The sequence below is a fragment of the Terrapene carolina genome, unplaced genomic scaffold (assembly GCF_002925995.2).
Source record: "Terrapene carolina triunguis isolate 2854851 unplaced genomic scaffold, T_m_triunguis-2.0 Scaffold69, whole genome shotgun sequence".
NCBI lineage: Eukaryota > Metazoa > Chordata > Testudines > Emydidae > Terrapene > Terrapene triunguis.
The window spans coordinates 52,706,400-52,723,946 of record NW_020664420.1 but is presented as its reverse complement, the minus strand read 5'-3'; the positions used below and the strand labels follow the sequence as shown (position 1 = coordinate 52,723,946).

Below are 17,547 nucleotides of genomic sequence, written 5' to 3'. Positions count from 1 at the left end.
GGGCTTTATATGGGGCCAGTAGGAACACTATTCTCCTCATTAATAGTGGCAGGGCACAGGCCATCCAGGCATCTTGTCCAAAGGCATCACTATTGTTGTGGTCTTGCTGAACATTACCTCTCAGTATTAAACACAGGAGTTTATAAGCTATACTACTTAAAGACAATTGACAAATACCCCTAGTTCAGAAATGTGGCAATGTTTTGTTTCTGTTCTCTTTATGTTGGCAACCAAAGCAGCCATATTAAGAATCATTTGAATTAAACATTTTTGGCACGCTTGAGGGCTACATTGGTAGTGGCCAGCATTAGTGTGTTGACATTTGGTTATTTCCTTGTCTGGGAGGGAAGAGCAGAAGGAGCCGGAAGCAGCTGGAGCCTATTAGTTTCCCAGGAGCCAACCTGGTGCATATAAAAAGAAAAGGAATAATAAATCACTGGCTGACTGATGGAAAGGCCAATAGCTATATTGAGAGAAACAGTCTACATGCAAAGGACAACAACTATTCTCTTGCTTGTTTAAAACTTAAGGAAAGGGATGGTGACTTTTGTTTGTTTACCTTGAACCTGAAGGCAAAGGAAATCAGAGATTTATTTTGTTTAACCCCAAGACCATGGATTTAGGATACCAGAAGAGCAAGATGTAAAACAGTGAATCCTTATGCAAAACTTGGAAGAAATGTGATAATTTACATGGCAACTTGTGAAAAGTACAGATGATTTTTTTCCCTGATAGGATCATGCCTTGGGCACCATGTATATGCAGAGCTTCAAGTGAGTATCTGAGAGATCCACTGTGCTGTCATAAAGGCTCCCTGCCTGGATATGGTGATGTTCCTGTGGGGGAGGGGGGACATGGTGTGCTCATTTGTGATCTGAGAGTCCAGCTGGATTAGTCTTTTGAAGTAACTGGAGCTTAGGACTCAGGAACTCACCCTAGGACACGATGCCCATCAAACCAATTGGATGGATATGTGGGCAGGTGATCAAAAGATTTTCTGGACAATGTACGTAATCCTGGTTGTGATCCATTTAAACCCCCAAACCTTCCTTGTCCTACCTATTTGTACATGTTACCACCACTTTGTTTAATTGATTAGGAGGTTTTGAATTGAATCTTTAATTGCTTCTTTTTTACCTCAGTTTACCTAATCCAGAGAGCAGTTGTGGAAATTATAGGTGAGATTAAGGATGAATTTCCAACCATAATTGGATTGCAACAGTCAAACCAGGTAAAGGTACTGAACTACTGTATTTGATTGCCATTAAAGTTCTGATAAAGGTATTTCCCCCTTCTTGTTTAAAATATTATGAATGTGTTTTATCTACCATTATTTAATAAGACATGGTCTGCTGACGTTGATATTTAGTCATTAAATAGTTATTGGAGCAGGGACTGGAACCTCGGTCTGCCAGGTGGGTGCTCTAATCTCTGGGCTGTAGAGTCATGTCTCATTCTTTCTCTGGTGGGGCTTCTCCACTTCCATTTTGTGCCGGGCCCAATCTGGAAACTGGCCTCTGAATTGGACATTGTAGGTGAGATAGGCAGGGGAATGGCCTGAGCTGTTTTATGGCATCAGGATTTAGATGGCTCCATGCATACCCACTGGCAGAAATTTAGGGGAATTTATCAGCAGAAATGTAGGTGCCGAGGTAATTTGTGGGCAACTGAGTGGAAGATTTGAGAATCTTAATTTGAGAATCTTAAACTGCCTCAAGTGGCAGTTAGATGCCCAAAATCTTTGTGGATGCAGCCTGCAGTCCTCCATTCCTCATCCATGAAATGGTGATAAAATTTCCCTATTTCACAGAGATGTTGTGAAGGTAAAATCCATTAAGGCTTGTAAGGTGCTCAGATTCTATTGTGATAGATCCTCAATTCCTTCTACACTTTCAGTTCCACCGATACTGGCAAATCAGACCGTGAAGCAGGACATCAATTCCAATCCTTCTCGTAGAAATAAAATTAGGAGAAGAAGGCCTGTAAGAAGTTATTGCCTGAAACACCCAACATCCGCTTCCTCTGTTCCTGCTCTCAGACTGCAGAGCATCTCTTGCAGAAATGCTGTGGCTAGGTTGACTTCTAACATTACAAATTCATTCTCTTCTCCTTCGGTTCTGCCATCTTCCTAGCTAAACAACTCCACTTACACACTTTAATTGAATCTCACGTCCACAATCCCAACCACCTCTGATCACTCCTCAAACCCTCTCCTCCTCTTACCTGCACTTCTCTGTGCACAAGTTCTTGCCAATTTCTTCCATGAGAAAATTGACAAAATACAATATGACCTTTCACCTTTTTCTACAACTCTCTCTTCTTCCTCCCTGTCACAGACACAGAAGTTTCTCATCTGTTCTCCTCTAAGCCTTCCTCTTGCCCCAGTGATCCCATCCCATCCCGTTTGATTTCCCTCATGCCCACTCTCATTCCTTCCCTTACTCTTCTTGACCTCTTGTGCGCCTCTGGCTCAGTTGACTGGATGAGGGCAGTCTAGCCTAGTGGTCAGAGCAGGCATCAGGAACCAAGGACTAGGGTCAGAGTCAGTAGTGGGAAGCCAGGGCCAAGGATCAAACCAAGGTCAGGAACTGAAGCAAGCAGGGTAACCGGCAAGGAGGGGTTGAAGGCAGAGGCAGGCCAGAAACAAGGCTGGGTGTAAGGCAGGAATAAGGTAACAGGAGCAATCACAGTGGTGGGCATGAACATTGAGCCAATGTCCCAAAAGCCAGCCTGTTGCCCCCTCCAGCCAATCAGGTGGCGTAGCCGATCAGACAGCTGTTGCAGGCCAAGTGTATTGAGGAAGCTGCCTGGAGACTAGCTCTGCAGCAGATCCTGATTCCTGACACTCTTTCCCCTCACAATACAAGCAAGCTTTAGTCTCAATCCACCCTTGATCCAACTTGCCTCTCCAGTTAGTGCTGCATCCTCCCTTTCGCCTTTAAGCTCATTAGACAGCAAATGTAAATGGCATGTTCCGAGTCCTCTCCTCCAGTTCCATCCTAGACCATGTCCAACCAGCTCCTATCCTTTGCACTTAACTGAAAATTGCTAATGCTCTTGAAATCTTGTCCTTCCTTGCCTTCTGTGACTCTGTCCTTTCCTGATTCTCCTCCTACCTCTCTAATTGTTTTTTTAGTGTGTCCTTTGGAAGATCCTCCTCATTCCCTCTCCAACTTTTTCTCCCTCCTCATCCCTTTCTTTTCTCCCTCCACACTTATCTCTGAAATCTCATCCATAAATACAAATTCAATTACCATCTCTATGCTGATGACTCACAGATCTACCTCTCTACTCCAGGCCGGTCTCATTCTGTCTAAACTAAAACCATGGTCTGCCTCTATGATATTGCTTCATGGATTCTAGCCAATCAGCTCAAGATCAGCATGGCTGAAACAGAGTTCTTAATCTTTTCCACTATATGTCATCTTAAATTCAGACCTGTCTTTTCGTCTTCACATCCAGGCTATATCTAAATCTTATTGTTTCTTTCCACACAACAACTCTTAAGATTTCCTGTCCATTTACACAGCTATAACTCTTGTCCAAAGGTCTCATCTCACATCTCTATTACTGCAACATTCTTCTCCCTTGCCTCGACGAAGTAAATTTCTCCCTGCTCGTATCTATGCAGAATGCTGATGCAAAGATCAGTTTCCCTGTGCATTGCTTTGACCACATCACCTTGCTCTTTGAATCCCTCCACTAGCTCCGTCTTCTCTATTGCATCAAACAAACTACTTATTTTCACTTTCAAGGCCCTTTACAACCTATCCTCACCCATCCTACCTATCATCTATTCACTATTAAAATGTCAGCTCCCACTTCTGATCAGGTCATGAGGCCAGCTTCCATCACCAACTCATTAATCAAATAAGCACCTTTGTGCTTTCTCCCAAGCTGCCCCTCACACTTGGGAGATGCTACCCATAAATATCCACAGAGCTAACTCATTATCCTCCTTAAAATTCTCCTTTTCCATTATGCCTATAAAAAACTTGACCACAGTTAGGCTGCTGGCATGCAGAGACCACCAACAATCATGCTGACCAGTATCATCTCATTGTTTCCTTGCACTTCCCCATCTAACTCTGTCTGTGTCCATCTGCTGTCTCTTGTCTTATACTTGGATTGTAAGCTCTTTGTGACAGAGTCTGTCTTTTTGGTCTGTGTTTGTGCAGCACCTAGCACAATGGGGTTCTGGTCCATGACTGGGGCTCCTAGGATCTACAATCATACAAATAATACAAAATAATAATAGGAATAACACAGCAATGTCTATTGAATGTGTTATAATTTGTATTGCAGTAGTACCCAAAGGCCTCAATCAGGATTGGGATCCTGCTGTACTGAGTGGTGACCCAAAGAGCTTAAAATATGATAGGCAACAAATGCCTTTTTCCATTGCCATTTAGGACTTGATCCTGCTCCTGCTGATGTCAGTGGGTGTTTTGCTATTTTAATAGGCTTGGGATCAGCCTTAAATGAACAAGAAAATATTTATTTCACCTCTTATTGAGATTGGCATCAATAATCCCCACTTTCTATTAGGGGACTAATATGACTGAAAGAGCAGCTACACCTAATTATATTACTGCAAAGCTCCCATTTGGGGAGTTTTGCTTGAGTAAAGATTGCCACCGATTCTGGTGGGAACAGCACTACTAAACCTGCTTGTGGACACTGACAAAATGTAATTTACATTTTTTCCTTGACAACATGAGCTAGAGTGTGTGTGGATGCATATACCATATATAATAGATATGGTGACATTATGGTCATTAGGTTCTAAGGGCATTGTGATACATATAAGGACATAAGAACAGCCATATTGGGTCAGACTAATGGTCCAATTAGCCTAGTGTCCTGTCTTCTGACCGTTGCCAGACACAGATGCTTCAAAGGGAATGAACATCACAGGGCAATTTATCGAGTGATCCATCTCATGTGGTCCAGTCCCAGCTTCTGGCAGTTGGAGGTTTAGGGACACCCGGAGCATGGGATTGAGTCCCTGACCATCCTGGCTAACAGCTATTGATAGACCTGTCCTCCATGAACATATCTAGTTCTTTTTTGAACCCTGTTATACTTTTGGACTTCACAACATCCCATGGCAATGAGTTCCTCAGGTTGATTATGTGTTGTGAGAAAAAGTACTTCCTTTTGTTTGTTTTTAAATTGCTGCCTATAAATTTCATTGGGTGACCCCTAGTTTTTGTGTTTTGAAGAGCTAAATAATACTTCCCTATTCCCTTTCTCCACACCATTCATGATTTTATAGACATCTATCATCTCTTTTCGTCGTCTCTTTTCTAAAATGAACAGTCCCAGTCTTTTTAATCTCATCTTGTATGGAAGTTGTTCCATACCTCCAGTGTTCTAATTTATCTTTTTTTGAGATGAGCAACCAAAACTGAACAAAGTATTCAAGCTGTGGGTATACCATGGATTTACATAGTGGTATGATGATTGATATATATATTCCTTTCCTAATATTCTGTTAGCTTTTTTGACTGTCACTGTACAGTGAGTGGATGTTTTCAGAGAGCTATCCACAATGATCTCTTTCTTGAGTGGTAACAGCTAATTTATAGTTGGGATTATGTTTTGCAATGTGCATTAACTTGCACTTATCAACATTGAATTTCATCTGCCATTTTCTCACCCTGTCATCCAGATTAGTGAGATCCTTTTGTAATTCTCTGCAGTCAGTTTTGAACTATCTTGAGTAATTTTGCATCATCTGCCACCTCCCTGTTCACCCTTTTTTCCAGATCACTTATGAATATGTTGAACAGCATAGATACCAGTACAGATCATTGGGGGACACCACTATTAACCTCTCTCCATTGTAAAAACTGACCATTTATTCCTACAATTTGTTTCCTATCTTTCAACCAGTTACTGATCTATGAGAGGACCTTCCCTCTTATCCTATGACTGCTTAGTTTGCTCAAAAGTCTTTGGTGAGGGACCTTGTCAAAGTCCAAGTACACTATATTGAGTGGATCATGCTTGTCCACATGCTTGTTGACCCTATCAGATAATTCTAATAAACTGCTGAGGCATGATTTCCCTTTAAAAAAGCTTTGTTAACTCTTCCTCAACATATCATGTTTATCTATGTGGCTGATAATTTTGTTCTTTACTACAGTGTCAATCAATTTTCCTGGTACTGAAGTTAGGCTTACTGGCCTGTAACTGCCAGGTTTGTACTTGGAGCCTTTTTAAAAAATATAAGTTACATTAGCTACCCTCCAGTTATCTTATACAGAAGCTGATTTAAGTGACAGGTTACATACCTTAGTTAGTTCTGTAATTTCATATTTGAGTTCCTTCAGAAGTTTTGGGTGAATACCATCTGGTCCTAGTGACTTATTACTGTTTAATTTATCAATTTGTTCCAAAACCTCCTCTATTGACACTTCAATCTGGGACCGTTCCTCAGATTTGCCACATTAAAAGATCAGCAAAGGTGTAGGGATCTCCCCCATAGCCTCTGCAGTGAAGACTGATACAAAGAATTAATTTAGCTTCTCTGCAACAGCCCCATCTTCCTTAAGTGCTCCTTTAGCACCTCAACTATCCAGTGGCCCCACTGACTGTTTGGCGGGCTTCCTGCTTCTGATATACTTTAAAAAATTGCAATTAGTTTTTTTGACCTTAGCTAGTTGTTCTTCAAAAAATTTTCTTACCCTGCCTTATTATATATATATATTTTACACTTGACAGAGTTTAAGCTTCTTTCTATTTTCCTCACTAGGATTTTACTTCCAATTTTTAAAGGATTTTTTTTTGCCTCTAACAGCCTCTTTTACTCTGCTGTTTAGCCACGGTAGTGTGGTCCTCTTACAGTTTTTTAAATTATTATTTAGGGCATAAGTTTCATTTGAGCCTCTATTATGGTGTTTTTAAATAGTCTCCATGCAGTTTGCAGGCATTTCACTCTTGTGACTGTTCCTTTTAATTTCCATTTAACTAGGCTCCTCACTTTTGTGTAGTTCCCCTTTTTGAAATAAAATGCTACTGTGGTAGGTTTCTTTGCATTTCCCCCGCTACAATGATGTTAAATTTAATTACATTATGGTTGCTATTACTGAGTGGTTCAGCTATTACCCTGTTTCCCCGAAAATAAGACAGTGTCTTATATTAATTTTTGCTCCCAAAGATGCGCTAGGTCTTATTTTCAGGGGAGGTCTTATTTTTCCTGGAGCTTCGGGGCCTTATATTCCGGGGTGGCCTTATTATCAGGGAGGTCTTATTTTCGGGGGGATGCCTTATATTACAGCGAGAGGCAAAACTGGAAGTAGGTCTTATTTTCGGGGGATGTCTTACTTTCGGGGAAACAGGGTATGTTCACCTCTTGGACCGGATCCTGTGTTCCATTTCAATGCGCATTCCTTCCTAAATGTTTTGAGAACCTTATGTGTTTTTAGTTTTTTTATTTTTATCACATAGCCAATGGTACAAATCATTTAAGGCAGATACTCATCTGGTGTAAATTGTCATAGCTCCATTTATTTCAATGGAACTATGGCGAGAATCTACCTCACATTTTTTTTCAAGCAACATTGCATAGGGTTTAGTTACAGGACTCCCATTGATTTTTAATGGAAATTGCACCTCTGACCAATATCAGATGAAATACAGGTCACTACAGAGCGTACAGAAACACATCTTTGTATCTTACACATGTAAGGAACTATTTCTCTCATTTAGTGCAGTCACTGAAATTCATCACCCTCACTAAATCCAAGTGGTTAGAATTGTGGAGGGAAAACTGCTATGGAGTACTCATACTTGGATCTTTCTCACACAGTCACCCTGTGGCCAGGCTATTATTCCAGTGTATGGACAGGAAAAATGGCTGATGCTACATTTTACCTAGCTACTTGGATCATTGTATCCCTCTAATTACAGATCATGTGGTCCATTATAGCGCCGATACAGAGCTTCCCTCCACAATCTCTCTGACCACAGTACAATCACCATGGGGCTTAAGTGGTGCAAAAGGCCTTGTGCTTCCCCCCCGCATTAGGGTAAATTTCACACTAATCAATTGATTAGGTTTTCTTTAACATTTGTTTGAATCCCATTGGGCTGTAGGATGTAAGGTCAGGTTTCTAAGTGATAACTACCAGAAAAGCACGGAAAAAAGATTTTGTCAGGCTTCATGTTTTATGTTACTTGTAATATGGTAATGCTCAAAGGCTCCAATCAGTACTGGGCCCCCTTGATTTTAAATCAATATTTGAGGACTTCAGTAACTCAGCCAGAGGTTATGGGCCTATTACAGAAGTGGGTGGGTGAGCTTATGTGGCCTGAAAAGCGCAGGAAGTCCAACTAAACGGGATGATCCCTTCTGGTCTTAAAGTCTGTGAATCTATGATAAGTGCTGCATAAATACAGATGGCTCTTCCCTGAAGAGCTTACAATCTAAAAAGTCACTTACAGGCTAGCATATAAGCAAAGTATTATCAATGTGATAATAGGAGCCTCTTGCTAGTTTTTTAATATATGTCAGCTGTATATGCTGACAGCCCCTCAGCCTGCAATGTGTACTATTAGCTTGCCAGTTTTTAGTAAGTGTCTTGGAAGAAGTGGGTGAAGAGGAGGAAAAGGAGGGATTTGAAGGGGAGAGTAGTGGCTTTATTTGTCAGCTCAGGAATGACATTCCATGCATAAGTGGCATCATGGAAGAAAGAGATGTTTGTGGGAGAAGTGGGCTCAGTCAAGGCTGGCATTGTCAGAGCAGAGGAGCAAAGGAAAATGCGTTCAGAGATGAGCAGATGAGTAGAACGTATTTTAAAATGTTTACAAATATAGAAGTAGAATATGCCTCTATCTTAAGCATTTCTAATATGCCCATCATTGTATTACCAGGTGGCAATGTTGTAATTAAAATCAATTGGTAAATCACCAACAATAAACCATTAAACTCTTTTGGTTCATATCAAGTGTAGTCTCAGTTTAATCTGATACATCCGCTATTAGGCCCTTTATGTTCTAAGCTGATAGACTCTCTCAGCTAGAACACCTACATCTCCAAATTTATATTTTTAGATTTGCTTTTGATGCTGAGTCTGATGGAAAATATGATGAGCTCTGCAAGATGACAGAGTCTCCTGGGAGGTGCTGACTCCATCAACATCCATAGAAGTAAAGTACTTCTCAAATTCAGATGATAGCTGCACTTTCCTGCTTGCTGAGCCATTGTAGGGCTGGGAATACTGCAAAGGCCATACACCTATTACAGGAGAAGGGTAGTCTTGTGCCCACTAGCCAAACAGGAACTACACAAGTTTTTTCTTCTTCTAGATGCTAACTGTGCTACATAAATGTATGTTGTTTTCCAGTAAAATATTCTGGTACTTTCTATATAAATATGGGGCAGGATTATCTCTTCCTATGTGTTTATATAGTGGCTTGGATATTGCCACAAGTAGAGTTAGATGAAGAATGATAATTGAGCTTTTAATAAAATAGCTTGTATCTCTGCATAGCCTCAGTATCAAAGGATTATCTTTGGAATAGCCTTTCACTCTCCATAAAGTCAGGATATTCTAAGAAATTCATTTTAGAATCATATGCCATATCATTTCTCAAACACTTCCCTTTCAGGAAATAGCTCCCATTCTACAAGCATCCAGATCAGTTGTGGCAAGTGCATTCTCTTCATCTCCTGGAGTAAGAGTTATTAATGGGCTAAACAGAATATCAACATCTTCAAAATCTGTTGCCAAAGTCTTGCAGCCACAACTTGTACAAAATTTTGCAGAGTTAAATACTATGTCTCATCGTCTTCTGAAAAATGTAAACATACCAAAGCAGCCTCTCTATAAAAATCAGGTATGGGAGCATTAGTTCAATTGCTAATTATTTAGGACCTATTCTGACGTTCTTTACATGCAATGTATATCAGGTTTTCAAACTACTTTCAATTAAAAGTTCTGTTCCACAGCTAATTCAAGTTACTGTGTGCAAAACTGGAATCTTTACTGTCTTGATCTCATTTTTTCCCCTATGAATACTTTCACCTCTATTACATAGTAATTCATACGGGTACAAATCCTGAAGCCGTTGGTTAACTCATTCAGTTAACATGCTCACTGGGCCAAAACAGTAGGCATTTTGCCTGAATAAGGACTGTATACAAACAGATGCTCTGATTGCACCCAATATCTGTGAGTGGTGAGGACCCTATGTACATGGTTCTCCTCCTTCCACATGGAAAGAGAGCTTAGCCAGCTCTGCAGCAGTATTAACTCTCCTCCTCCACCACTACTTTCTTCTATAACCCACAGAAGGCCTGGCCTGCTGAGTCAGAAGAATAGGCAGGCTGGTAGAAGGGCTGTGGTGGATGCTTGTGATTCCTATACGTTCTGGTGACCCACACAGATGACAAAATGAATGTATAAATATAAACATTTTAGAAGTGGATATGGATATAGGGAACTGCTCTTAAAATATTATCCTGTTGAGCAGCATTGATATTTTGGCAGCAAAAAAAAAAAACTGTTTTTAAAAATGATTTTTCCTTCAGGGTAGAACATTTTCCCTGTTTGATGTGATCTCCTATCCAGCAAAGACTGCTCTCACCAGCATAATGTGTGCTTCCTACGCAGCACTAATTTATGTGGTAAGTATAAGCTTCTTAGTTTTGCAACTGATTCTGCCACCCTTACCCACAGTGCATAGTGCCTTACTCCATATGTGAAACCAATAGGACTATGTGCAGCATAAAGTACTACTCAATGGGTAAAGAGGACAGAATCAGGCATTTTTTGATCATTTCAGTTTCTTAATATTCATGCTATAGTAATGTAGCCATCAGAATAAGGTTTAAATGTTGTCATCAACAATGAGCATTTCAGTTTTCCCTCAGTTCTTTTCATACAGGTAGCTGCATGACAGGCGGAATGAAATGGTTATTTATTTTACTCAAGTTGCATTTGGGTGTATCATGTACATGTTTAGGCAGCCTTGCAAACTTGGTCACAAACCAAGGCATAAAAATCTACTCCCCGGTTCTCTGCTATGTTGATTGATAATGGAAAAACTAATGATATTTACTCACTTATAAAAAAAATAAAAAGAACCCAAAAAACCACCAACTACTTACCCTGGATAAATGGGATGCTATTATTTTTCAACGCTGCATTAAATTGTGTGTCATGAATTTGTGGCTAATGATTTGCTGATTCTTTACTCAGGATTATTTGCCCCTCTGACCCATCACCTCTAACCTGTCTCATAGACTTTAAAGTCGGAAGGGTCCATTATGATCATCTAGTCTGACCTCCAGCACATCACAGGCTACAGAACCTTACTCACGCACTCCTGTCTCAACCTCTGACTGAGTTACTAAGCTACTCAAATTTTCATTTAAAGACTTACAATTATACAGAACCCATCATTTACTCTAGTTAAAATCAGCAAATGACCCATGTTCCATGCTGCAGAGGAAGGTGAAACTCCCCCAGAGTCTCTGTCACATTTCCCAACCCAAACATTGCAATCAGTTAGACCCTGAGTATATGGGCAAGACCCACCAGCCAGACACCTGGGAAAGAATTTAATGCATAACTCCTAGTCCTTCCCATTAAGTGTCTCATTTCCGGCCATTGGAGATATTAGTAATACCAGTCACGGATGGACATATGGCATGGTATACAATCGCATCATACCATCCCCTCCATAAATTTATCAAACTCAATCTTGAAGCAAGTTAGGTGTTTTGCCACCACTACTCCCCTTTGACGGCTGTTCCAGAACTTCACTCCTCTCATGGTTAGAAACCTTTGTCTAATTTCAAGCCTAAACTTGCTATGGCCTTGTTCTTGTGCCCATGCTGACCCTTAAATAACTTCTCCCTCTCTGGTGTTTATCCCTCTGATGTATTTATAGAGAGCCCTCAGCCTCTGTTTTTTTAGGCTAAACAAACCAAGCTCCTTAAGTCTCCTCTCATAAAGTTGGTTCTCCATTTCCATCTTAGTGGAGCCCTTCTCTGCACCTGTTCCAGTTTGAATTCATTGTTCTTAAACATGGAAGACCAGAACTGCACACAGTATTCCAGATGAGGTCTCACCAGTGCCTTGTATAATGGCAATAACACTTCCCTACCTCTATTGCAAATACCTCGCCTGATGCATCCTAGGATTGTATTAACCTTTTTCACAGCCACATCACATTGGCATCTCATAGTCATCCTGTGATTGACCAATACAACCACGTCTTTCTCCTGCTGTTTCTTCTAACTGATAAGGCCCCAATTTATAACAAAAGTTATTCTTGTTAGTTTGTAAGTGCATGAACTGCTTCTTCCCCACCCAACTCCTTCTCCCAATCCTATTCTCTTTCCCTAACCAGTCCCAGTCTCCACTCCATAGACTTCTCATCCCATTATTCTTACCCACCCAGTCCTAGTCACCACTTCCAGGCTCCCCATCCAAGTCTCTCTCCTCAACTACTTGCCCAATCAATCCCTGCTCCCCACAACCACCCTGACTCCTGTCTCCCATCTCCTCACTCAGACAGTCTCAGCTCCTCGCCTCCTCCTCTGATCTGTCTTCCCCCCATTTTCTCCTAGACCCACTGTGCCTTCCCAGGTTCTTCATCCAATCTCAGTTCTCCATGTTCAATGAGGATTGAATCTTGGTGATTTTAGCTGCTAAACTCTTTGTCATCTCTACTAAGCATGGGTGAACGGAGATTTTCCAAGGTTTATAACTTGACCATATGTGATAGATTTGATAGATACATCCCTGACACAAAGCCAACACCTGCCAAATTTAAAGTCCCTGCTCCAAACCCTGGGGGCTCTAGAGCTTCTCAAAGAAAAAGTGACCAGAATTTTATTAAATGGCAAAATATTTTTCCCTACTCTAGTTCTCAGAAATGGCTGAACTGTTTTGGATTAAATTTAGAAACAAAAAAACCCAGACACCTGGCATGGAAAACACCAGCCCTAACAATTAACGTTTGGCAAAGATATAAGCAGCTGAAAACAGGGTCTTATAATGGCAAGTTTCAGGCTATTGACACCACCCACCTGTATCAACTTAATGTATTTTTCCCCTATATGGCCTTTATCTGTTTGTGTCTTGAGATTGTTAACCCTTCAGGGCATGGATTACCTCTTTTCTAGTTGTGTATAGCATCCAACACAATGGGGACCCAATCCCAATTGGGGACTTTGGGTACTACCAGATTATAAATATTTTCTAATAACTAACAAACTTTTTTTTTTAATTAACCCACTCCAGGCATCCTAAGATATCCAGAATGATGGTTATTTGCACACTGTAGGGAGCAGAGGCACTATTCTACTTCACATAAAACCTGATTTGTGTGAAGTGCTGAGTGCTAACACCCACTTCCAGCAATGGTATCTAAGGGCATCCAGCTCTTGCAAGAGACATTCAGCATGTTACAGCCTAGCTCCATCCTTGACTCATTACAGGCTCCATCCTATCCTGCAAGGTACTGAGTGCTCTCATTCTCATTTAATTCTATGAGACTCAAGATAGCTTGGGAACTGGCAGGATTGGGTTTGCACATCCAAATATGTTGCTAGATGTTCCATTCCAGGACCTGTTCAATTTCTTATTGCTTAATTATAATCAATTGCCTATATGTTTAGAAGCCTGAAAAATAAAAAGCTGGTATCAGAAAGATGAAATATTTTTTGTCTAGTAGAAGTTTCATAATAATGTATCTTTTAGTATTTTTCCAGCTCTTGTGGCTACAATCTCATCAGTATTTTCTAGTGTCATGTACTATAGTGATCTGTCAGCAATATTATCTTAAATCAGGGAATAAAACATTAAAAGTCTTATTTTGTGACAAATGTACAAAGTTGGAATATTTTCGAGTTACGTGCATACTGCACAACCTTCAAAGGCCCAAATGTAGGACAAAAACAACAGAATGTTTGAACACAAATTAGTCACACAAGAACGTTACACTGCTGTGGATTCCTTCCTTTTCTGTAAAAACACCTCATTCTATAATCGCACTATAGAGTTTATTTCTGATGCAAATTTCAACAGTAGACATGAGAGAACACCAAATCTGTGGAAGTAACTAACATTGGGACTCCAGTGACATCCCTCAGTGAGGTACATTTGAGATGGTGAGATGTAAAATCAGTCATCAAAAATGTTTGATTTCTTGCCATTTGATAAGTTTCTGGGGCCAAACTTGCTGCCATTTAAGTCAGTGGTGAAACTCTTACTGATTTCAGTGGGAGTGGGAGCAGGAGCAGACCTTTAAAGGATGAACTGGTTGTAAGTAAAAACAACGAGGAGTCCTTGTGGCACCTTAGAGACTAACAAATTTATTTGGGCATATAACCCACTTCATCAGATGTATGGAGTGAAAAATACAGTAGGTAGGTATAAATATACAGCACATGAAAAGATGGGAGTTGCCTTACCACATGGGGGGGGGTCAGTGCTAATGAGGCCAATTCGATCAGCATGGATGTGGCCCATTCCCAACAGTTGACAAGAAGGGGTGAATATCAACAGAGGGAAAATTACTTTTTGTAGTGACCCAGCCACTCCCAGTCTTTATTCAGGCCTAATTTGATGGTGTCAAGTTTGCAAATTAATTCCAGCTCTGCAGTTTCTCATTGAAGTCTGTTTTGTTGACTTAAAAGAATGGCCACTTTTAAGTCTGTTATTGAGTGTCCAGGAAGATTGAAGTGCTCTCCTACTGGTTTTTGAATGTTACAATTGTTGATGTCTGATTTGTATCCATTTATTCTTTTGCATAGAGACTGTCTGGTTTGGCCAATGTACATGGCAGAGGGGCATTGCCAGCACATGGCATATATCACATTGGTAGATGTGCAGCTGAACGAGCCCCTGGTGTTGCTGATATGGTTAGGTCCTATGATGGTGTCCCTTGAATAGATATGCGGACAGTTGGCAATGGGGTTTGTTGCAGGGATTGGTTCCTGGGTTAGTGTTTCTGTTGTGTGGGGGTAGTTGCTAGTGAGTATTTGCTTTAGATCGGGGGACTGTCTGTAAGTGAGGACTGGCCTGTCTCCCAAGGTCTGTGAGAGTGAGGGATCGTCCTCCACAATAGGTTGTAGATCCTTGATGCGCTGGAGAGGTTTTAGTTGTTGTAAGTATTTACAGTAATACATTCTATAGGAGAAATGTGTAATAGTAATAACTGTTTAAATGTTTGATAGACATAATGGCATTGACCCTACTGGTAAATTCATTTAGCTACAACTGTATAAAGTGTGCGGCTACTATGGTGATGTATAAAAGCTTGATCCTATGAAGTGCTAAACATAGTAGCCCTGATCCAAAAAGCACTTAAGCCTCTGCATAATTTTAAGCATATATGTAGTCTTACTGAATTTGCTGGGACTATTCATATGCTTAACTGTATTGGATTGTGGCCAGTGTGGTCAGCACCTCAAAGCACTGAGGCCTTTATTACTAAGATATTGGTATGTATTATAAAACTTCAAAATAAAGGGTACTTATTATTTATTTCAAATATACAACTCCACAGTATGGTTTTCTTCAACTAAACTATATATCTTTATTGTATGTAGGCAGTCTCTATTAACACAGTACTAGGGAAAATAAAACACATTGTTCACGAAGAAAAGACCTCAAGAGAAAACGCTAAGAATGAGGAAGAAAAAGTATTCTCCAACTATGAAGATTTAGCAAGTTTCCCTGTATCCTCTCCAGAGAGGCAAGTCTTTTCTGAATTTCCTGCTGAAGATTCAATGAAGAGCAGCATTCACATCCTACATTCTGCACTGGATCAAGATACAGTACTTAGTAGTGGTAACTGAAGCTCAAACAGGCTTGTGAGCTTTTTGTTAGTGCATTGAATGTTTAAACAAAGACACTTAACATATAGAGAATGTAAATTCTGTATTTGTTAATAAAATAATAATTAGTACAAATAGTTTAATGTCTTCAGAGTTCCTTGACTAGTGAAAGAAAAAAAAATCTAGGTATGTGTCAGTCAGAACAGTTGTGGCTGACGGCTTTACTATGAATGTTTTTAGTGCCATGTTCTATAGCATTTAAATTTCTTAGCGACACAAACTGTTGTGTAAATTTCACTGATTATGCAAGTAAAAGCATGGGATTTTTTTAAAGTCTGGAGTCTAGTGTGTTCCTTTTATACCAAATTCCACAAGTCTGGCCAATGTCTAATTGCAGTTTTTAAGCAGACAGACAGACAGACACTGACTATCACGGATTAATGTGTACTTTGTCTCCTTTACGGTGGTTCAACCTGCCAAGGATGTTTCTCTCTGATTTTTTCTCTTTATCCAGACTTTTCTCATCTCCTGTCTTGATTCATTGGAGCAGGATGTTTGACTTCACAAAATGTTACAAAGTTTAAAAATAACCATATCCAATCATGTCAAAAATATGAAAAGAGATTCTCTTTGGGCTCTACCCAAAGCATTAACAGAATACTCTCGTGTGTCCCATTGTTGCTAAGTTCTGAAGAGGCCATGCAATCTTTTATGCTTCATTTTTAAATCTCTTTACAAACTTCAAAAGCCAAATTTTAATGAAGTGAGGCCCCAGGTCCACAAGCACCATCTTAATCTAGCATTTAAACACCCCCCATTACTCCTTAGTCCATGCAAATACATGATGTACACATACAGCTCTACTTATGTATAAACAGAGATCTACCTACCTGTGATGGGTTACACCCCCACTCCAAGATACCACCTGATATACTGGGGTACCCGCCTGTTCCCCCTTACACTGTCCAGCTGAGCCAGGCCCTCAAGCCTCCGTCAGCACACACACAAGTAGGGACACAACCAGCTTCAGAAAGACACAGACACTGAAATCAGCTCTGCATGGGAAGGCTTCAGCTAAGGAAATGCCCAGCACTCAAGTCTACATCCCCTCTGGAGTGTAAACCCAAAATTGTACTGTCTTGTGCTGCACAGAGAATTGTACAGCAGCGTAAGCTCATGAAATTCGCTCCCTTCCTCAATATGGAGGAAGATATGCACAGCTTTTGTCCCCTCCAGTTATGAATTCCACAAACTGGTTTCAGAGAAAACAAAAACAAGTTTATTAACTACAAAGGATATAATCACTTAAAACCTAAGGGATCGCAAACTGATCAAAGCAGATTACCCAGCAAATAAAACAAAAACGCAATATAAGCTTAAGATACCAAAAACCTGGTTCAAGTAGTAGTTTCTCACCCTAAATATTGTTTTGGGCAGATTGCAGAGGTTCTTGAAGGCAAGCTGCTCTTGCTTGCAGCTTGAAACTCCAGGCATTTCTTTCACAGGCCAGACACCTTCCCAGACTGGGCTCAGTCCTTCCCCCCCCGCACACACACACTTTGGGTCTTTGTTTTTTAGATGTTTCCTGCAGTCATCCTGGGCAGGGATTCAGTGAAGAATGAATGCTGATTAAGTCACTCCCCAGCCTTGAATAGGTTTTACATATGGCATGAATCCTTTGTTTTCCAGTGTGGTTCCCACCACCACCACCCTCAGTGGAAAAATACTGGTATTCTATCATGGAG

At 40.4% G+C, this 17,547-nt stretch overlaps 1 protein-coding gene across 1 annotated transcript; it reads left to right on the top strand.

Moving 5' to 3' along the window:
• Positions 1-945: 945 nt before the first annotated feature.
• SPATA9 (spermatogenesis associated 9) lies at positions 946-16,191 on the top strand. Its single transcript, XM_024206631.2, has 5 exons — positions 946-1,006; positions 1,143-1,231; positions 9,619-9,846; positions 10,541-10,636; positions 15,575-16,191. The coding sequence occupies exons 1-5, from the start codon at positions 946-948 to the stop codon at positions 15,821-15,823; spliced, it is 723 nt and encodes a 240-aa protein (XP_024062399.1). The 3' UTR covers positions 15,824-16,191.
• Positions 16,192-17,547: the final 1,356 nt, after the last annotated feature.

What these genes read in the sequence shown, in the direction of transcription:
- SPATA9 (XM_024206631.2), top strand. Translation starts at nt 946, where the DNA reads ATGCCCATCAAACCAATTGGATGGATATGTGGGCAGGTGATCAAAAGA. An exon ending in AGCCTCTCTATAAAAATCAG is followed by an intron (nt 9,847 to 10,540) that starts GTATGGGAGCAT and finishes TTTTTCCTTCAG; the next exon opens with GGTAGAACATTTTCCCTGTT. An exon ending in ACGCAGCACTAATTTATGTG is followed by an intron (nt 10,637 to 15,574) that starts GTAAGTATAAGC and finishes TATTGTATGTAG; the next exon opens with GCAGTCTCTATTAACACAGT.